Here is a 23,396-nt window from a genome sequence, read left to right as displayed (position 1 = left end):
ACAGTAGTGCTGGCTCTAAACAGCAGATCTGAACATCACTCAACAGCCTGTATCAACCAGAAACCACAGAATTTCAAGAACAGGTTCTCCATGATAAGACGGAGGGCTACAGGTCAAAAGAGCAGTAGCCACTATGGTTTTGTGTCACAGGTGGCAGATGCACTAGCCCATAACTTGCAGGTACACCCTGGATCCTGGTATTCCAGGAGATCTGGGAGAGGCAGATCATGATGACTCCCTGACCCACTGGCTTTAGAACCTAGGTTTGCAAAAAGACCCAGACCATGTAGGGATAAGGCGTTAAGAACCAAGGGCAAAATCAGATCTTGGGATAAAAATTCTTCCCTAGATACAGAAACAAGAAAGGTTGAATGGGTTCCTTCCTCTCCTGCAGAAATCAAAACCAGCTTCCAAGGCATGGAGTTAGATGACAGGGGATGGAGGTATGAAAACTGGGGCTACATCAAATAAGACAATGACCCTGTGTTCAGAAAGGAGTCAGGCCTTCTGTGGTCCCTTTCTGAAAAGGGGAGTGTGGGCCACCTTTGGGGAACCCTTACCAAGAGCCTCACTGTCAACAGAATATGAAAGGACCCAAGGTCTCAAGCAATGAGCTTCTAAGATTCTCAAGCAGAATCTCCCAGGAGATAGCCTTTCTTTTCCCTCCCCTCCCAATACATGGAAATAAAATATTCTGCAACCTTTCTTGACAAAACACTCAGTTTTTCTACCAAACAACTCTCTGGAGTGTTTAACCAAGGGCACTAGAGATGGAACATTTGATACAACTGCCCAATGCTTGGGAAGGGCAGATGCATCAGATTACCAGATTAGCCTGAGACGATAAAGCCTTAAAGGACGTCACAGATCTCTACACAAAGAAAACCAACCTTCTCTCCCCTGTGAAAACTAGTTTATTTAACCTCAGTTTGTTGAATGAAAGCAGCGCCTTCACAGGGCTGGGGCTCCTGCCTGCACAGACATGACACAGCAAGGCTGCCTGGAGCCAGGAAAAGTCTACACTTGTGTGATCCCTCCCGGACAGGATGTCTTCCTCAGGAAGTGTGCACCCCGGCAAACCTGACAAGGGCCAGGGACCACTGGCAGCCGTCACCAGCCTTAACCCAGCAAGTCAGGATAAATCCAAGGAAGTCTTTCAAAACCTCTTCTGGCTCAGGATTACCAACTGAAACTGGACTCTTTCCAATACTCTAAATGCCAGAGTGACATTTAGGAAGAGCTCTCTAACCACAAAAGGGCCAGAAACGCATTCCTAGGAAATATGGTAGTTGACTGACCTTAGTTCATGAGAGGATCAAGCCCCTTATAATTAAGGCTCTTATAGACAAGCCACAAAACCAACAGATAAGCAGCCTCTGGAACAAAAAATGCTTGGTACACAACCACTTGGAATATCCCACAGGACACAGTGAGTCATTCTACGAGAGACATTATAAAAAGAAGAAGAACCAATCTTGAAATGTTTAGTTATTTAATCTGCCTTCTAGAGAGAACTTCTCTGGGGAAAGACCTCACTGGAAAATCCAAATGATGCATCCAGTCTCAGGTTTATAGGGATGATTCTCTCAGTTGTGCAGAAACTACAATCCTGGTCCAGCTACTATGAGTTACTCCTCACAGAGGGAGCTGCTTTCATTGCATTTGCAAGAGGATCTCATTTTTCCGATTTTCAGGATCCAATAATGGTATTTATTAAACTGAACTGCAATTCCCAATTTCCTAGCCACCTCTCCAACATAACGGGAAGCTCCTTGAGGACGGGTGATTTTCTCATTTCTCTCTGCATCCTCCATATCTAACATGGTGCCCAGCATCTTGAAGGTGCTCAAAAAGTTCATGGCAGATGAATGAAAATGTAGATGGACAAACTATTATACCAGGCATGCTAATTTCATGTGTTAGCATGGGTGGAAGGGAACTGCCAAGGAAGGGGAAGGAAGAAATTAAAAAAGAAAAAGAAGAAATTAAAAAAGAAAAAAAAAATTCCAGATTTTAAAATGTAGCACAATAGAGAATACAGGGAAACAGTTCCCTCCTCGGCAAACAAGCTTGAATATCTGAGTTATTCTGAGGGCATTTTTGGACACTGCAACCCTCAGTTACACATTACCTGGATTCACTAAAAGGTAACAACTAGACACGCACTGGTGCAGAGGCTGTGCAGGTCCCTTCCTAGCACAGAGCTCCCACACATCTGGGGCTATTTAACAACTGGTTGGAAATTTAGCCTTCTGATTTCCAGTTAAATACTGGGCACAGGAAAACAAATAGCACTTGTTTTTCACTGAGTCTTGTCAGTCATCCAAACTGCAGTGCAGACCAGAGAACTGCTTGTGCTTTGATGGCAGAGGCCCAAAAGATTTGGGCCTTTTTTTTTTTCTTTACTCAGTTTAAATAAAAGGAATAAACTAGATTTTGGCAACCCTAGTCTTCTTTACCCACCCTTCCCCCCTCTTAGAAATGCAAAACTAGTTTTTAAATATTAGGCATTTATGTTTCTGGTATTGATTTACATTTTTCATTAGGATTAAATTTTGATTTGTTTTTAATCTAAAGCCAATAGCATAGAGTTTGGTTTCTCTCATTTATTTCAACTGCCCTGACTTGATATTTACTTGGATTTGCTGAAGAAACACTGTTCAGAGTCCCATTTTCTGTTTCCAATTAAACTGGGATGTAACGTTTACCAGTCGTATTATCAAAGAATCACAAGAGTTTGAAAGCTGGGAGGAACTTTAGAGATCAGCTGATACAACCTCTCATTTTAGAAATGAGTAAACTGAGGCCCGAGTAGTTAATTGATTTTGTCCAATGATGTATAACCAGTTAGCGGCAGAGCCAAGATTAGTACTCAGGCCTCTTGACTCCCAGGCCAAGGTATTAACTAGAAATAAAAACTTGAATTACCTCCGAATGAGATTGCCAGATAAAACACAGGCCACCAAGTTAAAATTGCATTTGAGATAAACGAGTCATTTTTTAGTATAAATTCAAATACATATGGGCATACTAAAAAAAAATTGTTGTTTATATAAAATTCAAATGTAATTGGTCACCCTGGTTTTTTTTTTTTGCTAAATCTGGTAACCCTACCTCAGAGACCAATATCCAGGGGCACACCCCTTTCACCCATCCACCCACCTAAACACACATTCCTGTACGTTCCTTCCCTGACTTTAATGATAAATGACCGGGGGCAGGGATCAAAGCACAGTAATTCCAAGAGTGAATAAGGCTGGAAAACGCTGCTTATTTTCTGAGACTATCCTAATCTTGAATAATCCTTATTTTCATGCAGAACTACTAATCCTGACATACATAAACTGGCCCCAATCTCTGGATTAGACATTTTATGTTATTAAAAGCTAGACATCCCAGTGTTTTGGAGCAGCTAGCATGAAAAATCTGACACAGTGGAACGGTAATACATAAAGAACTCTGAAATCTGTTCTCTCACTACTGGTTGAAATGAACTTTGAAAATTGTTTTTTCTTTAATTTGTTTGTATATATATATTTCATGATAAAAGATGTTTTTTCTAAAAAAAGTAAAATAAAATAAAAAATGTCAGTGAATCTCAGATACCCTCCTTCTGATCAACAGGCCCCATTCTAAGAGCTTTACATATATTAACATTTACTCTTAACAATCCTATGAAATAGATACTATTATTATCACCATTTTATAGACAGAGAAACTGTGGCATGGACAGAATAAGTAACAGCTAGGAAGCAACATAACCGGGATTTGGACGTGGGTAGTTGGGCTTCAGATTCTCTGCACTTAACCATCAGTGCTCCTCTCAGATATGCAGAGATGTCAGGGTTAAAGGACACCTCAGCCAGTTGAAGTCCAGAGAGGTAGAACAACTTGCCCAAGGTCACACAGCAGATCCAAAACTGAAACTCAGACCTCAACATCATTTATTCAATATTTACAAAGCACATACCAGGTGCCGGACACCATGCTAGCCCAGGTAAAACAAAGGTTAATAAAAGCCCTTGCCTTAGAGGAACTTTCAGTCTGAGGGAAAAGCAGGAGTTTCAGAACCTATATGAAAAATAGTAAATGCAATAAAAAGGTATTGTGGGGCTTGGGGGTTCTGCTTGAAGGCATTCTCATCTTTGGCACTTTCAGGTAAAATGGAAGTCACCTCCTGGGATCCGAAGGCTCTAAGGCATCCGAAGGTAGGGATGGAGCCAGCCCTGGGATTGAGGCGAGGCTGGGCCACCCACACTCGGGCTTGCCTGGCTTTCACAGGCCAGCAATGAGGATGGTCTCTGCTGTATCATTTGCTGGGCACCAGAAAGAAAAGGCACATATGTCCTGCGCCTGGTTAGCCTCCCCTCCCCAACCACAGGCAGCCCGACAGCGTCTCCTGATCTAGGCATCGTGGAAACTTCCCTCTGTCTTCAGCCTTTGCAGCTGAGAAATGCGTGCCAAGTTTTAACCCGGAATATCCATAATATCCCGTGCATCAGTCATTCACATTCATCCTTCACCATTAGGCCACAGCGTCATTTCACAGCTACTATTTACGTACTGAATATTTCTCTTTAAATCAAATCTAAATCAATGCACTTTTTTCTTAAGCAACAATATTTTTTAAACCATGGCTTTTATGTGTTAATTCTAATTCTTTTATTTCATATTCAAATAAAACATAACTATTAAAATGTAAAAAAAAAAAAAAAAAAAAAAGCTGGGCACTAGGGTCTCTTCCTGAGAATTTCTACTTGTATCTCAAGGACTTGAAGTCTGTAGATTTTGCAGGATGGAGAGCTCAGGGTTGGAATGCAAATGAAGCAAGATATTTTAAAAAATAAATCAGAAGGTACATGGAATAAAGTAAAAAGATACATTTATACATCTAACTCACTGATTCTACACCACCAATTTTAAAGAGTGCTACAAGTTTTTTTTTCTAAGTTTTATTGACCTATAATTCACATACCATAAAGTTCACCCTTTTAAAGTATACAATTCAGTATTTTTAGTATATTTATAGTTTAGCATACTCATCACCACCTAATTCCAGGAATTTTCATCACCACAGAAAGACATCCCATACCCATTAGCAGTCACTCATTCTCTCCTGTCCCCACGCTCTGGCAAGTGCTATCTGGTTTCTGTCTGTATGAATACGCCTGTTATGGACATTTCATATAAACGTACTCATACAGTATGCAGCCTTTCGTGACTGTCTTTTTTCATTTAGCATAATGTTTTTAAGGTTCAGCCATGTTGGAATATGTATCAGTAATTTTATTACTTTTTTATAGCTGAATAATATTCTATGGTATGGATATACCACATTCTTTTTAACCATTCTTTAGTTCATGGACATTTGTATTGTTTCTACTTTTTGGCTATTATGAACAATGCAGCTATGAACTCTCATGCACAAGCTGTGCAGGCATGTTTTTAATTCTCTTGGGTTTATACCTAGGCATTGAATTGCTGAGTCATATGGAAACTTTTTAAGAAACAGCCAAACTATTTTCCAAAGTGGATATAGCACTTTATTCCCAATAGCAATGTATGCGTGGGTTCTTATTTCTCCACATCCTTGTCAATACTTTTGATTATAGCCATAACAATCAAATAATAACACTGGTTAGTGTGCTGTAATCTTCATTGTGGTTTTGATTTGCATTCCCTCCATGACTAATTATACTGAGCATCTATTCATGTGTTTATTGACCATTTGCATATCTACTCTGGAGAAATGTCTACTCAAATTGCAGCATGTTTTGAAGACAATTTGTTTAAAAAATAAAAAAGGTTCTCCCAATATATTTTCAGCAAACTCAGGTTGACTGTTCAGACATTTATTGCCCAACTGGGTTACCTTACTCTTTCTTCAGCATGGAAATGATTGTATCAATAGGAATAAGTGTATATGACCCCAACATATGATTTGTATTGGTAGTTTCAAACTGACAGACTGAGGAGGTCAGATTACTTTTCATATCTGATAGCACTGAGGGGCAAACCTAACCTATTCAAAATTCTCTGGGGTCCATACACCCCACGAAAGGAAACCAGAAGGCTATGAGAACCTCATCACGTGTGTCTGTGTGTGTGTGTGTGTGTGTGAGTGTGACTCATATTCAAAACACCACTACTTGAAACGCAGCCTGAAACAATCACTCTTCATCCCACTCCTATTTCCTAGGTAACCAGAACAACCGGATAAAGGAACGTCACTTGCAGAGGAAACTAAATCCCACCTTTTCCCTGCCTGACGCGCGCTCTCTTGCTCGTGCTGAGAAATCATAAGAAGGACTGGAATGATTTGACAGAAATGACAGATGACCTTAAACAGTATTAAAGTTTAAAGTTTTAAAGTCACCTGCATAGATGGCTGAGACATCTGAAGTAACACAAGGTCCTCCAAACTAATTGTGAAAGATTTCCTTTTTTTTTTTTTATTTCGGCAGGTATAACAATGCAGATAAGTCTACTGGAGGACAGCACTGGTCCCCGTCTGCTGCAAAAGCTGTTAAGCAGACAAACACACACTGAAATTCACCTCAGGATACAAGTAAGGAAGTGTTTGCTTTCCCTTCCTCACTTCAGTATACCCTGTTAGGGACAGCTGAGAGGACGTGCATCCCTCCTTGTCTGCTGCTGAGAACCTGAATGAACAACAGATGTCCCACCATCACTTCTGGGCTGTGAAGAAATGTACAGAAGGGAGAAAACTATTTTCCCTAAAAAAAGACTGCTGAACAAAAAGCAACAAAGCAGAGTTCAGGTGTCCCGAAATTTAAATCCTTAACTTCTCCACATGACACCTCCCCAGCATTGGAAATTTAAAGCTCACCGCTTGCTCTACAATCTCCTTATATGGAATTAACTCCAAAAGGAGTTGATGTTAAATTGTTTACTAATAGACTCTCCAGTTTTCATTGTCAGTGCATCTTAAACTGATGGCCAAGCAGTTCTTACAGATCTTAAACAAAATTAAAACAGATAAATAATAATTAGAATTAAGACACTTTTCCTTAAAACTTCAACTTCTGTATAAGACCAAAGGGAGAGACGTTTATTTGGTGTAAAACTTATATTTTGGGTAGTGCATTACCTAAGTTAACTTGTACAGTCAGTTTAGTTGAACACCATAAATACATGGAATCTTGAATAGGATCTTGTTGGTTTGTCCAGGTTAGTGTGATGTCCTGATATATCCCAGAGTAATCTGGGCAGTGAATAAAGAAATTTTTGCAAAGTCCCCTTGGGGGATTGGGTAGAAAGGAAGAAATATTCAACTTCCCCATTTGGAGAATTCCTGATATTCTCGTAAGCAGTGGGGACAACCGAATCAATAGGCCAAGCCCTCGATCTTGGGGTTCAACCCTATGAAACTTACTCCTCTAAGGACAGGCTAAGACTATTTAAAATTAAGCCTCAGAGTCACCCCCAGAGAACCTCTTTTGTTGCTCAGACGTGGCCTCTCTCTCTAAGCCAACTTGATAGGTGAACTCACTGCCCTCTCCCCTTCGAGGGGCATGACTCCCTGGGATATAAATCTCCCTGGCAATGTGGGACAGAACTCCCAGGATGAGCCGGGACCCAGCATTATGGGATTGAGAAAGCCTTCTTGACAAAAAGGGGCAAGAGGGGAATAAGACAAAATAAAGTTTCAGTGGCTGAGAGATTTCAAACAGAGTCAAGAGGTTATTCTGGAGGTTATTCTTATTAATTATATAGATGTCCCCTTTTTAATTGATGCTGTATTAGATGGCTAGAGTGAAGTACCTGAAACTGTAGAGCTGTGTTCCAGTAGCCATATTTCTTGAAGATGATTTTATAATGATATAGCTTTTGCAATGTGACTGTGTGATTGTGAAAACCTTGTTCTGATGCTTCTTTTAGCTAGGGAATGGACAGATGAGTAAAAATATGCAAAAAAAAAAAAGCAAATAATGGGAGAACAAAGGTTAAAAATAAATAAATAAATAAAAGTGGGGATAAAGGGTAAAATAAATTGGATAGATGGAAATACTGATAGTCAGTGAAAGGGAGGGGTAAGGGGTATACGTATATATGAGGTGTTTTTGTTTTTTAATTTCTTTTTCTGGAGTGATGCAAATGTTCTAAAAAAATTATCACGGTGATGAATATACAATTATGTGATGAGATTGTAAGCCATTGATTGTCCACCATGTATGGAATGTATGTATGTGAGGATGTGTCAATAAAAATATTTTTAAAAAATCATGAGATGGCAGGTTGAAGAAGGTACCCAAAAGGTAACAGGCATAACTATCTGCTTAAATGCATGACCCACGCTTTTCACCTGGACCCCTAACCCAGAGAAACAGGAACTCCTTTCAGTCTGATGCTGTTCAAGCACAGAGTTTATAATTACAAATGGTAAGCTCAACATCCTTACCAAGTATCCTTTTCTATGAATAAAAACAAATAACAACAATGGAAAGTAATGTCTGTGAAATCATTAGTGTTAGGCACTGTATTAAATGTTTACATTCAGTCTCATTTAATCAGGATGACAACATGTAACATAGGGACTATTACTATTATTCCCATATTACAAACAAAGAAAATCAATCACAGAAAGATTAGGTAATTTACCCAAGCTTACTGCCTGGATTGAAACCAGGCTAGGTAGAGCCTGTGCTCACCACCTCTCCAGAACTACCCCACGTGGCAGCCACAGCCTCCTGTGGCAACTGAGTACCAGAAATACACAAGGGTGATAGAGGCATTGATTTTTTTGTTCCAATTAATTTAAACAGCCACACACAGCTAGTGCCTACAGTGGTGGACAGTGCAGCTCTTTAGTAGAAGGGCTAAATGTGCATATGACTCAGTCTTACTTTTACAAATGCCTTTAATTACAGGGGCTTGAAATAACTATGAGTATGAAGAGAGGCATTTTAGCATGAGACCTTGCAGAGTAGGTCAGATCTGTCGGTAATTAACCATATGATTTTGGCCACTAGATAACCTACATCTTATTTCCTCATCCGTAACATGAGATAAATGCCCCATCATCATAAGATTATTTTAAGAATTAAAGGAAATAAACTATTAAATGAGCACTTAATAAAATATTAAATTTACAGCAAAGTTGCAAGTACAGTACAAAGAACTCCTGTATATCCTTCAATTTGACCATTAATTTTTCACAGCTTGCCATATTTATTTTATTTTATCTATACATATGTATTTTTTTCTGTATTATTAGATTTTTTACCCCTTAATACCTAAATGTAACAAAAAAGATATTTTCTTACATAACACAGTAGAATTAGCACATTTGAGAAATACACTGATACAATAATTTAATATACAGGCCAAATTCCAAGTTCATCAGTGATCCCCTAACGTCTTTTATAGCAACTGCTCTTCCCACCTCTAACTCAATAGGACCCACTTGAAGATGATGCGTCTTGTTCAGTCGACTTTAATCTGGAATGATTCCTCAACCTTTCTTTGTCTTTCATGAGTGGCATTTTTTAACAGTGCAGGCCAGTTATTTTATAGACTGTCACTCAATTTGCTTTTGCACAATGTTTTCTCACAATTAGATTCATGCTATGCACATTTGTGGCTAGAACATTACCTAAGTGCTGCTGTGTTCTTTCACCAGGTATCACATTCAAAGGCATACAGTGATCACCTGTCCCATGTGGTGATGTTAATTTTGACCAATAGGTTAAGGTATTTGGGAGTGTCTTTCCCTGTTTATCATTACTATTTTTCTTTTGTAATTAATAACTTGTAGAAAGGCCCTTTGAGACTATATACACTTATGCTCCTCAAACTCCCTCTATGACCTTTAGCTTGAACATCCACTGATGATGCCTGAATTATGATGGATGCAAAATGAAAATTTCCTAACTCCGTCATTTCTTCCATGTTTATTAACTGGTATTCTACTATAAGGAGGAGCTTTCCCTTCTCCCTCCCTCAAGCATTTATTTACCTACTTATTATGTGTATTGACTCTGGACTCTTATTCAGTAGATATCTCTGAGTTTCAAAATATACCCTTCAAATAAAGAGACAAGAAACTGAGAGCCAGAAATGATGAATATGCAACTATGTGATGTTATTAAGAATTACTGATTGTACATGTAGATTGGAATGATTTCTAATTGTTTTGTTAATTCTTTTTTAATTAATAAAAAAAAAAAAAAAAAAAAAGAAACTGAGAGCCAGATTAAGAGCCATGAACAGGACAAAGTTTATTATGCATTATGCAAGAGAATGACCATTAAATGAAGCCTCCACTTGTTTTGATGCTCATAGATACAAGTAGTCTGAAAGCTTAAGGCTCTGCAGTTAAGGGCATTCGCATGGAGCCCTAGCAATAGACACTGTGACTTATCACTACAAAGCTGCAGCACTGCTCATCATCAGACATGATATCATACCCCAAGTATCCATCCAAACAACCCATCTATTTCTCTACAACTAGCGATTTGAATGTTCTGGCAAACTCAAAAGGACATGATTTACAAACAGTAGGTAATATTTGGATCTTTCCACAATGGCTGGTTTCCAGCTTTTCAAAAAAAATAAAATACAAATGATTTCATTTTGGAGTGCGCTGTGTCACTTTCTCAACAAACAGATCTGATATCAGAAATTAGGGCTGTGGTATATACAAATAGAATGGGTTGTGTATATTTATTTCGTGGTCAGAGACCACACACCTAGTGGCTATTTACAATATTTACATTGCTTCAGATACTATAAAGGGAATCTCAGAGCTGAAACCAAAGCTCAGGCCTCATAGTACGACTGTGCGTCCTGCTCAGCGTGCAAACCGGACTGACTATTCTATTCCCAGAGGAAGGTGGGTGTTTCGCCTTCTGTGATTGCTTTTCTATCTATGCCATCCAAATATCTCTAAAAGCATACTCCAGACTGAACAATCTTTGGACTCTGGTACTATTTCAATGAAATAAGCCTAAACCTTGCAAACTTTTGGGTTCATTATATATATTTGGTTCTGTGCTAAAGTTCAATTTGGGAGGGGATTTTGCACACTTACCAAGAAAAGTCTGGAAACCCCAACCGCAAGCCTCTCTGTCTTCAGATGCCAGATGAGGGGCTGTGGGGAGTTGAGCAGGAACACGACAGGCTTGTGGTGAATGTGGACTGAGGAAATGGGATTCAGGTGTAGAGTGACCTAGACAGCAAGCAGAAGAGAACGGACATCTCAGCCCTTGCATTCTTTTAAAATCATTCACAGCATTATCTGGAATGCATCTTTCCCACAGTTTACGATAAAAAAAAATGACCTATAAGCTAGCTCAGATTCTAAGAAGAAGAAATATTAAGTTGACTATATAAAATTGCTTATATTTACCATTTTCTACTGGAAAAATGGACATTTCAAATGGTTCAACCCATACTAATCTCAACCAAAACATGATTTAGTTTCCAGTGCAGTAATAGTAGAACAGAGATAAAGGGAATCATTTTTTTTTTTCCAAAAGTGGCAAAGGTGGAATAAAAGCTACTTTCCTTCAGGGCTGCCTTATCATACCTTCAAGTCAAATGACTAAGCTAAAAATTGGAAAACAGATTTCCCTTGGAACTGGTCATCCCTCTGGATCTCCAAAGAAACGGCTTTCTTCTCTTCCAGGTCAACGCCAACCTCCATAAAGCTAAGTGAGTTCTGCCAAAGAAAATCGCCTAAAGCTATGGGGAGGGGAGCGCCAAGGGGGAGCTGCCAATGCTTTCATCATCCCAGATGCTTTCATCATCCCAAGTTACTAGCTTGAAGGGGTTTTCCAAAGAAATGAAACACAGAGAACACACAGAATAAAAACTGCTTGCATATAGCTCTAGTTTAAAAAAAAAAAAAAAAAGAGCCTGGATAGGAATATTGCAGCCAGTTTGACTGTGGACCGAGGACCACTGTAGTTACCACTGCTGTCATTAGCATCACCAAAAACCACCTGTGAGTAGAGGTGGAAACAATGCATTAAATCAAATCCTACTGGAGCTCACCACCCAACGTAGGTCAACTTGAACAAAGAAACTCAAAAGAGCTTTGTACTGAAAGCTTACCCTGGCTTTCAGTACAAAGGGATGAGGCAAGACCCAAAAACCACATATTTAGATTGGGTGAACTCACCAAAGATCACCTTAAGGTGATAAGGAAGAGAAAGGACAAAAAGGATTTGAAAAGGCAAAGACTGTGATACGATGGAGGTAACAGTACATTTTAGCCACGGACCCTATCAGAAATAATGGCCCAGATCTACAATCTGAGCATATACGATCACTAGGGAAACAGCACTAAAAGCTGGACTACTTTACATCTACCCAATGGCTGCCAGCCCACTGGTGTCAATGTATCTCTACCCTTTTTTTCGCAGGTATAGCCTATGAAACCAGTCATTTATTACAGTATAATTTCAGGTCACTGATGATAAGGCACCAAACCTTAATTATCTTTCAAAAGCTACACCTTAACCCATGAAGCTTACATTGACTCAGTAAATGTCAACTACTTGTTTTGATTCTCTACTCGCCAACGATGCAAAAGTACTTTATTCTAGGAATAACTTGCTCTATAGTATATAATACCTTCTGGTTTATTACCTGTTTAGTATACATGTCTTAATTTTGAAAACAGACTGTAAATAAGGTAAAGATGTCTCTTATGTGTAATAGCATGCTTGACATAGAAGACAAGAACACTGCTGATTCATCAACAAATGTAAAAAGTTATGTTACTTAAGATTTAAGAAAAGGATGAAAATATGACTTGCTTCAAAAGGATTTAGTTAATTTATAGAAAAATTTAAAAAATGTGAAATTCTAAAACTGTCCTGAACTATATCTGCAACCCATCTAGGGTCATTTTTATATTTGGCATAAGCAGAGTACTAAATGCACAGCAACGTCACGTGGAGCAAAATAATGTGTCCCTTGGTTGTACAAGACGCTACCTCACAGCACTTTGGAGATGCTGTGCCCTTTTAGAAATGAACAGATCAATGCCACTGAAAATAAAAAAGGATGTAGAAAGGGCAGAGGCAACTGGAGAGAGCATATGCTATGAGGAAGGGAGAGACGAAACCATTACTTGTTCAAGAGTGCCTGGAAACTATGAAGAAACATTCTGACTTTCACTAATAGCACATGTCAGTAAAAAGGTTTCCAGATTTACTGATTTCAAAACTGTCTACTGCACCCCATAAGGGCCCAAGGAATAGTAATGTATATGGCCAGAGAGTACATTAGCTATTTTTTTTTTTTGATGATTTTCTTTGCAGTCCCCAGTTATAAAATTGCTGGAGTTTATAGATAAGCAAAAGTTTGGGCCAAAATGTATACTACAAAAAGTTAATTAACTTACTATCTCAAATGAACTAGAATTTTAAAATAATAATAATTATTAAACAAAAAAGATATAAGAGACAAACATCAGTGTTCCCGTCCAATATTTTCCAGATGGTCAAAAGTTTCGAGGCCTGGCTCGTTCAATCAAGGGAAGGTTTCTGAGAGCCACAGCTCTCTGAGCTTTCCTGGAAACAGTTCCCTCTTCAATATGTGGCAGTGTCTGGCCAAGAAGAATATCCAACTCTGGCACACGGGGCCCAGGCTAAGTCCCAAAAACCATTGGCAAAGAAGAAATCACACTATGATTGGGAAATTAAAAGAAAAATGACCCATACTTTTTTAAAAAGATCATTTGGCTAAGACAAAGAATCCCCCAAACGCTGGTTCACCTAATCCCTCAGCAACTTACCTCCTCTGTCCTTTCTTCACTTGAATAAATCTTGCTAAAGGGGAGATAAAGGACAACCAAAAACAATCAAAATAATGAAGGTATAAATGATCCCAGAAATTGAGGGTAGTATACTCAAAATATCTCCTAAAGAATTCCTGGCTAAATAGCTACGCTTCACGTTGTTTAATTTCTCTCAGGCTGAAAAAGAAAGAAAGAGAAAAGAAGAAAAAAGTTTTCTCACCAATTATAGCTCAGGAAAGACTATAGTTAGAAAGATAAGAGCATCCTACTGGTGGTTACATTAACCAGCAACCATGGTCTAAAGACCAGAGTTGAGGAAAACTGTGAGAGGAAATAGCCCATGGAAAAATGGTATAAATGATATTCAACAGTTTCCAGCTTGGAAATCCAAACAGTATTTTAAAGAATTGACCCTCAAATACCTGTCAGATATATACATAAAATTAAGGGTTATTACTCAATGCATGGGCTTCATAAGATAATAATAATAATGAATGACCTTAGGGCTACGTGTACTGTAAAGAATAAAAGGGATACATCTCAACTGGGGGAACAATGACTATTCCCTAAATCAATGGCTTTTTTGTTAATCTTTTGGGAGTCATAAACCATTTGAGAATCCTCCTTCCCCCCCAAAAAAACCCATATATAGTGGACAGGTTAACTGAACACCACAAATACATGGAACCTTGAATAGGGCAAGAGATTTCATAGGTTTGTCCAGTGTGATGCCCCGATAAATCCTAGAGTGATTTGAACAGTGAATAAAGAAGTAGTTGCAAAGTGTCCTTGGGGGAATGGCAAGAAAGGGGGAAAATTCAACTTCCCCATTTAGAAAATTCCTGATATTCTCGCAAGCAGTGGGGACAAACAAATCAAAAGGCCAAGCCCTCAATCTTGGGGTTTGTTCATATGAAATTTATCCCTGCAAAGGACAGGCTAAGCCTACTTAAAATTAGGTCTAAGAGTCACCCCCTGCCGAGAACCTCTTTTGTTGCTCAGATGTGGCCTCTCTCTCTCTCTCTCTCCACCAACATGGCAAGCAAACTCACTGCCCTCCCCCTCTCTACGTGGGACATGATTTCCAGGGGTGTAAACTTCCCTGGCAATGTGGGACAGAAACCCTAGAATGAGTGGGACTCAGCCTCAAGGGATTGAGAAGACCTTCTCAACTGAAAGGGGGAGCAGAGAAATGAGACACAATAAAGTGTCAGTGGCTGAGAGATTTCAAACAGAGTTGAGAGGTTATCCTGGAAGTTATTCTTACACATTATATAGATATCCCTTTTTTGTTTAAGGTATATTAGAGAGGCTAGAAGCAAGTGCCTGAAACTGTAGAGATTTGTTCCAGTAGCTGTGCTTCTTGAAGATGAATGTATAATGACATAGCTTTTGCAGTGTGACTGTGTGATTGTGAAAACCTCGTATCTGATGCTCCTTTCATCTACAATATAGACAGCTGAGTAAAAAATATGGGTTGAAAATAAATAAATAATACAGGGAACAAATGTTAAAATAAATCGAGTATATTGAAATACTAGTTATCAATAAAAGGAAGTGGTAAATGGTATAGAAAAAAATATAGGGGGAAGAAAGGTTAAAAGATATTGGGTGGATGGAAATACCAGTTGTCAATGAGAGGGAGGGGTCAGGGGTTTGGCATATATGAGGTTTTTCTTTTATTTCTTCTTCTAGAGTGATGCAAATGTTCTAAAAGATGATCATGGTGATGAATATACTACTATGTGATGATATTGTGAGCCATTGATTGTGTATCGTATATAGAATGTTTGTATGTTAAGAATGTTCACGTTTGTATGTTGTTTTGGTATGTCAATTAAAGAAAACCCATATATACACAAAATTTTGCAGGCAGTGTAAGGAAAATACATCTATTGCAGGGCTCATGAACTCCAGGTTAAGTACCCATTAACCCAAATTAAGGAACCCAATGTAGAAGAGTAGGAAAATTCTAGCAGCAGAAATGGAAACAAGATGGCTTCATCTAATTAAAGACAGAATTACACCTCTGAGATAAAATGTCATCCTTTTAAGAGAAAAACTTGACAAATCAACTGAAATATCTTCACATGCAACTTCTGTCTGGGTGGGTCAGTGACCTCTTGAAATCCATACTTTGGTCACATAGGGGTCCACAAAGCTTAGTCTAAGAGTTTCTGCTCTCATCATTTTTGTCTCAAACACTGCTAAATGTTCAGCCTTCCTGTTGGTGAGAGAAAACTAAAGTAATTTGATGAGTCACATCCCATATGCAGATATTATCACTCATACATTGCTGATCCCTCCCCTAAATGGAAAAATGCTAATTATTTAATCTGTTCTACAATATCTATATAGAATAGGTCTTCTGAGGTTGTCTATGCATTTCAGCAAGCATACCTGATGTAATTAATGTATTTCTATTTTATAAAGAAATTCAAAGTAATCTTTTGAGTGTTTTTCTGGGTAATCTGAGCATAATTTTGACCAAAGGCATTTTGAGTAAAAGATAAACTCTTATAAAGGCCAACTTGAAAGAACATAAAGTCTCTGAATGGAAAAACAATCTTCCCATCTCCCATTTAGGAAACATGTCCTTGTCCACATTATCATCAGAAAATAACAAGGACAATTTTCCCTCGACCTTGTCATAGCGAGGGCTTCTCAGTTTTTCAAGGATTATCTTCAATAAACAAAAATTATAGATTATCTCAAACTCTGTAAATCACTTTATGAATATGAATTCTTACTTTCTTACAGGAAGGAAAAAAAAACACTCTGTTTACAGAAAGAGGTATATGAAAACTGTCTTGAATTTCCCAGGATCCACAGAGATTTCAAAAGATTTCTGATTATTTAGATCTCCTACTCCTGGGGTTTGTTAAAACAAACAAAAGCAAAGTGAGTGAAACAACCGATTTGAAAGTCTAACAGTTCTCCAGTTTTGCTAACATGCCAGTGAGGTTCCATTTTGACAATTTTGATTCTCATAAAAGTCCTTATGGACCCAAGAAACAATGAAGTCATCCAAAACACTACCAGTAAATGTCCTCTTATCTAAAACAAGACTAAAAAATACCCTAAATGGATGATTTAATAATCAGTTTACACTAAAATAGATAAGAACTCAAACAGCATGCTTATAACCTAGACCCATAAAATCACACCCTGGTTTGTATATAGCCATCATCTGTCCCCTCCTCAGAGTTAAATACACATGCACTTGGCAACAGTGTTGGCGGGAACTGAAAACACCAGAACCTCGGTCTCCCAGCACCTATGCAACACACAGACTGACAGTGAGACGTGAACCGATTTCAGGACAGCACAGTCTCCGTAGCTGAACTTAGATCTCACATTTAGGCAATATGACTTTTAGGAGCTCAAGTATGACCACAGATTTGACCAATTACTGGTAAAAGCATAGTACTTAGATGCCGCTGCAGTGTTTTAAAGCATATTCTGGTGGCCAGGCTGAGGAGCCCCTGTAGCTGACATTTTATTTGCCACTGCTTATCATTCACATTCTAGGAGTTGCTGTAAAAAGATTCGTTTAAAATATTCTAAAAGGGGTGGATTTAGAGCATTAAAAAATTTCCTCATTATTTTATTTTTGTATTTCTTTGACTTTCTAGAGGAATGTCAATCCTGGGTCCTAGAGCCTTTAACCTCAGTGCTTCTACTTTGGGAAGTTAGGCAACCGTTCTTTCTGGTGTAGAGCAGCCTGAAAAGATTTTGCCTTCCAATAGCAACTCATAGCAAGCTCTTTTCCCAAGGTTTTGTCTTGGAACAACTGAATGTGCTGAGAGGAACACAGTCAGTCAATTCAGAACTTAATCCCACCACTACCAAGGGCATGGTTCAGGATTCCCTGGGATCCTCTGAAAATAATTCAAGATGAACACAAACAAGGAAAAAAAAAAACTGAAATGAAAGTTTGAAATTTGATGCAGAAATAAGCCTGGCCCTCTCTGCCCCATATTTTGGAAAGCTCTGGAAAAATATTCAGAACTAAATTTGGGTTGGGGGTTGAGAAGCAAAAGCTCATATAAACAGAAGAGTATTTCTGAAACTACAGGTCATGACCCTCTAAAGGGATCCTGGGAGAGTTGCAGTGGGATTCCAGAGACCCTGCCCCGTCCCTCCCAGAGCAGCGCACAGCTATGGGGAAGAGAAGCAGGGATAGGGGAGACCCTAGATGTGAGTATGTTTGGGTGGGTGCAGAGAGAAGAGGAACTCTGCTGGATCCCTCAGAAGGCAGCCTGACAAGTCTGAGAACCACTGAAAGGCCCTTTTCTATTGTCCTTCAGTAGTAAAGCACTATGCCATCTAAATACTGTTCTGCATAATTCGCCAACACACCATGTCCCTTCATGATCTGGCCTGGAGTGCCCTCCCACGATGCTTCTGGAAGGACAAGTACATCCAGCTGAAAATGCAGCTCAAGATGCAGTCTCCAGTGAACTCTTCCGCAAGCGTGCAGGCGGAACTGTAATGCACACTGTGCTCACACAGAATGATGTACATGTGTTACCCTCCCCATGGTACTGTAATCATCTGTTTAGATGTTTGTCTCACCCACTACATTGTGAAACCCCTTGGGGAATTCTTCAAGGGCAGAAACTGAGTCATACTTTCTCCTGCGTTCTTAGGCTTAGCAAATTCAACAAGTTTTCTGAAAGAATGAATAATAGGAAGAACCAGTGAAAGTAATTACAGAAATGCGAGTCAAGCAATGGTTGCAGGGTCATACTGTCATATTTTTCTGGTCAAGAAAGGGTATTATATCCAGTAAAGAGAACACTCATTTCACTATCAGGTTCAACCTGAACTTAAAAACACTGTCAAGAAAAGCAAAGAGATTCTAACTCATCCTACCAAACTGAATGGCAGAGACTGCCTGGAGAGGTTTCTGAGGCTACACCCAGGATTTGTTGAAATAAACGCCCTGATTATTATCATCTGCCATGTGCATGCTATGTGTGGGGACCATACTAGACAGTAAAAAGGAAACTGTTATCTTTAATAGTAAGACAAATAAAATGTGAAAAAACCTTGGAGTTTGTTTTCCTTCTCAGGGACAGATAACAAAGATAAAGAATTTTGACCAAATGTCCTGCTATCTTTTAGAGGCATGGAATTTTAAATGCTTTTCATTCAGGCAATGAACTGTGTTAAAATCATTTGAAAGTAAAAGTCTAGGCAAAATGAAAGAAGGCAATATTTGCACATCGATTAAAGTGGGGGAAAAAGGTATCTTTTTCATATTTCGCCACACTTAACAGATCCATTCTAATCACTTTATTGTTGTTTCTAACGGTATTATTTCTAACATTAATATGTAACCATTAATATGTAACCATAGTGCCATATAACTATGTACTGTGTAAGATTTATTCCCTTTCACTTCTACTTTTTATAATGAGCTTGAAATCGTTTTTGTTACTTACCTGGTAAACCAGTATTTTGATATGTATATATGTCTATAACATTCGCATGTCAGAATTGCCTGCTTGTCAGTACTGTGGTAAACAGAACTGTGGAATCATTTGAAGTGATTGGCAGAAGCTGATTTTAAAAGTGGTCAGAGCAGGAATCCAATAGCCACACAATCTCGGAACTGTACTAATTATTACCAATCTGCCAATTACAGTCATAGATCTCAATAAAGATTGCTGTTTAGTGCCATCTTAGAGTTAGTGAATTTGTGAAACAAAAAAATACAAAATTCCATGTTCAGGTAGTGATTTAAGATGCTCTAGAATCAAAAGATGGCATTTGGATTCCCCTGAACTAAAAAGGTACACTCTCAGAATGTATATTAACCTGAAGCTGGTAAGGAATTCTGAATGGACACACAGTATTACCCTTCCAGCAGAAAAGAGATATATGGAGAGGGGTAATTTCTAAAATACAAACTTTCAAAAACACTTCCCAGGCGGGGCACGGTGGCTCAGCAGCAGAGTTCTCGCCTGCCATGCCGGAGACCCGGGTTCGATTCCCAGTGCCTGCCCATGCAAAAAGAAAACTACAACAACAGCATTTCCCTTGGGTTACATTGTTACTAAGAATAGTGGGGATAGAAGCAGTGATGCCAGGTTCCAAAGAAAGGCAATGGGCAGGTATATGGGAACAGTATTTCCTCTCCTATTGAGTTAAGACTCATTGCTCTCATCAAGAGGTGCTTTGCATGATTATTTAATTATTCCCATTTTTAAGATGAAGGCACTGGTACTCACAGGCAAGTTATTTATCCAAAGTTATAGGGTTAGAAAATGGTAGTGCTGGAAGTAGGATCAATCTCTCTCTCTCCTCCCTCTCTGTGATGGTTTGGAGGCTTTATGAACCCCAGAAAAGCGTGTTCATAAATTTAATCCATTCCTGTAGCTGCAGACCTATTGTAGGTAGAACCTTTTGATTAGGTTATTTCAGCGAGAAGTGACCCACCTTATTCAAGGTGCGTCCTAATCCTCTTACCAGGGTCCTTTATACGAGGATAAAACACATAGAGATGAAATTAAGTGCGGCCCACAGAAAAAGCCCAAGAGAAGCTGAGAGATGCCACTGAAGCCAGAAGCTGGAAGCCACGAAACCTGGGAGGGAAGGGCAGGAAGATGTGGCCACGTGCCTTGCTATCTGACAGAGGAACCCAAGCTCGCCAGTATCCAGTCTTCGGAGAAGGTACCATCTGTGGTTGTCTTAATTTGGACATTTTTCATGGCCTACAAATTATAAGCTTGTAATTAATAATAATATTAATAAATACATTTATATATTTTATATATGTTATTAAAATTATAATAATAAATCCTCATTGCAAAATCCAACCCATTTCTGGTATACTGCATTCCAGCAGATTTAGCAAACCCAAACACACCCCTTCACACTATTCTTAGAGTGTTGCCTTGGGGCGGGGTAGGAGGGAAGCAGCATTTCATTGGTCAGAGGCAGGGACTATCTTGATTCTAGAAGAAAGGAAGGGGACAGAATTCTGAGCAAGGGGATGGGAAGCTAGCACAGGCAGAGGCCAGTGAAACCCCACAGTGATGGGCCAACAAATATTTTTATGAGTAGTGATGTCTACAGCCCCAGCTGAAGTTCCTTAAGTTGCTTCGATATAAATCTCCATCCGCTCCACAAAGTCTTCAATACTGTTCACTATCCTCACGAATGAGCATACTACGGGACTCAAAAAAGGTGTTAGTTGTTTCAAATCCAGGTGACTCGAGTGTGTCCCGACATATCACATGCAGAACTATAAGCCCAGCAAGAGGAGAGGGTCATGAGAACACAGACAATCTGCAGAAAAATATCATAACCTCCTCTGTATTTCTACAAACCAGAGAATTAGCAGAGATTCAAGCTAATCATTCCTTGAACTCCAGGGGTCCCCAGTTGATTTGTTGATGAGACTAAATTACTCTTTAAGGAAACTCAATTCTGGTCAGAGGAGGGAAGCTCAAGGAATTCTGGGAAGTCTGATTTACTCTGAAAATTGAGCTCTAACAAGCAGTTTCTGAGTTCACAGAACTAGCCCCCTAAGTATTAGTTGGACAAGTATTAGTTGTTTAAGTTGAACATCAGATGCTCTGTGTTAGAATTTGCACTTGTTCCGTTCCCATGTAAAATCCATCCCTAGCCCCTTCTATGACCCTCAGTTTTGATTCATCTGTTAGTAAATGTTCAATGGATCATTCCTGATCTAAATAAAGAACATTATTCAGACTTCCTACAGTTTAGAACTTTGATTTAATTTTACTTTTTGTTCCTTTTTCCTCATGTTATTAATAAATATTTAAAGGATTTTTAAGGGTATGGAATAACTAATAAACTTGTTACCAGGTATCCTACTCTTTTCTGCAACCTTGTCCCTTTGCAATCAGAACAAAGATATTCATTGCTGCCTCAAGAAGGTGTGAAATATAACCCTTGAATCCTGGCTTGAGAATGATATCCCATTTTAGACATTTATTGACTTTCATATGCTGAGTCTTCCAGGCCTGTTTTGGAAGGACCTCTCTGCTTCTGGGATCATGGGTTTCACCCTGAAAACTCATTACAGGGCTCAATTGAAATTAATTCTGCAGAAGTGAAGGCATCCTAAACTCAAGCTTAAGTAAATTATTTACTATCATTTGCATTTGGTGCTCTGACATAGTTCATTGTCTGAATGAAGAATATTTAAAATCCATGCCTCTAAAAGACAGTGGAACAGTTGGTCAGGAAAAATGACGTTTTTTCATAAAACACTCCCTAAATGCAAACATGTTCTGCTTTTGTTTTTTTAGCATGATTTCTTCTTCCTCTCTCAAAATAGGCCATTTAACATTGAAACTAAATTTGTTCTAAAAACATTTCCACTTGAAATAATAGCCTGATTGAATCCTGACTGGATTATCTCTCTAAAGAATTTTCTAATTCTGACCTAAGTATAAGGTCCTAAAAGATATCAAGACCACATAGCTTAGGCTCTATTTTATAATTCTGTCAAGTCCCAAATGCCTAACAAGTCAACAGCTGCTAATCTCTAATGCTAACACAGTTTACCTTTCTGCTACCTATCCTTTGCTCCAACTCATCCTCTGAAAACGCCACCAATACGCAGGAAAGTAAATACAGAAAGCAGGGGGTAGAGAAGGGTTGCATTATAAAATACTCAAAGTGACCAGGATCTTGTTGTAGAAATAACTGAAATTCTCTGCGAGTCATGAGGTTCAGGCAGAACAAAGAAAGTTAGCTCATAATATAATGACACATCCCTCAAAAAAAAAGTGTCAAACTTTTTACACAAAACTAGACTGAGTTTTGAGTTTCAAATCTCATCTGGAAAAGACCTTCCTGTGATACTAAGGAACAGAGTTGACCGTCAAAGGTTGAAAGGTCACATCACTCCTCATAGCTTCAGATCCAAGGCAGCCAAAGCTAAGCCCCACACTGAGCTCCAGGCAATAACTTATTTCCTAAGTACTCTTTCATTTATTCAAACATCATTAAGTACCTATTATGTGCCAGGCGCCACGCCAATCACTGGCAACAGAAAAATGAGTAAGAGACAGCCTATCCTTCCTCAATTTGTTCACAGTCCAGGGGGAAAAAGACACATGAAGAGACAGTTATAATACAACACCACAACTGAGGTGTGTCCAGGGTGTGTGGGGAGCGATGAGGATGTCCGGGGCAGAGGAAAGCACAAACAGCTTTCCTGATGCTGCCTAGGGCTTTCAAGATTGGACCTGACTGGTTCCCTAGGCAGGACAAATCAGACCCAAACTGCTATTGTTAAGAAACAGACAAAATCATCAACACAATAAAATGTCTTGTGTTCCTCAATCCTTACCAATTTTCTGAATGATCTGGATGATCACATGTCATCAGAGGTATTTTAGGGAAAAAAAATTCATGGATCAAGTATGAGCTGGACTGGGAAACCTCTAAGGTCTCCTCTGACCCTAGAATCTGGTAGTTTTACAACTTCATAATTGTATACTTTTCTCAAGACTTCTAAGAATATTTTTACCCACCTCCCATTCCATTTCTTCTATAAAGACGTCTACTAAATTTGTTTAAAACCTATAGAATCAGTTAAGCACTACAGTGAAGTCCTTGAGAGCATTTCTCAACAATA

At 38.9% G+C, this 23,396-nt stretch overlaps 1 protein-coding gene across 3 annotated transcripts in view; it reads right to left on the bottom strand.

Annotated features, from left to right (window-relative positions):
- The window catches only part of TGFBR3 (transforming growth factor beta receptor 3), a 206,118-nt gene that overhangs the window by 62,462 nt on the left and 120,260 nt on the right, over positions 1-23,396 (bottom strand). For all 3 annotated transcript variants that reach the window (XM_077120291.1, XM_077120294.1, XM_077120293.1), the window contains exon 4: positions 11,054-11,191. In XM_077120291.1, coding sequence (XP_076976406.1) covers positions 11,054-11,191 — 138 coding nt within the window. The remainder of the gene's footprint in view (positions 1-11,053; positions 11,192-23,396) is intronic.

This window comes from Tamandua tetradactyla, chromosome 11 (assembly GCF_023851605.1).
Source record: "Tamandua tetradactyla isolate mTamTet1 chromosome 11, mTamTet1.pri, whole genome shotgun sequence".
NCBI classification, from domain to species: domain Eukaryota; kingdom Metazoa; phylum Chordata; class Mammalia; order Pilosa; family Myrmecophagidae; genus Tamandua; species Tamandua tetradactyla.
This window is presented reverse-complemented; position numbering and strand designations above follow the sequence as displayed.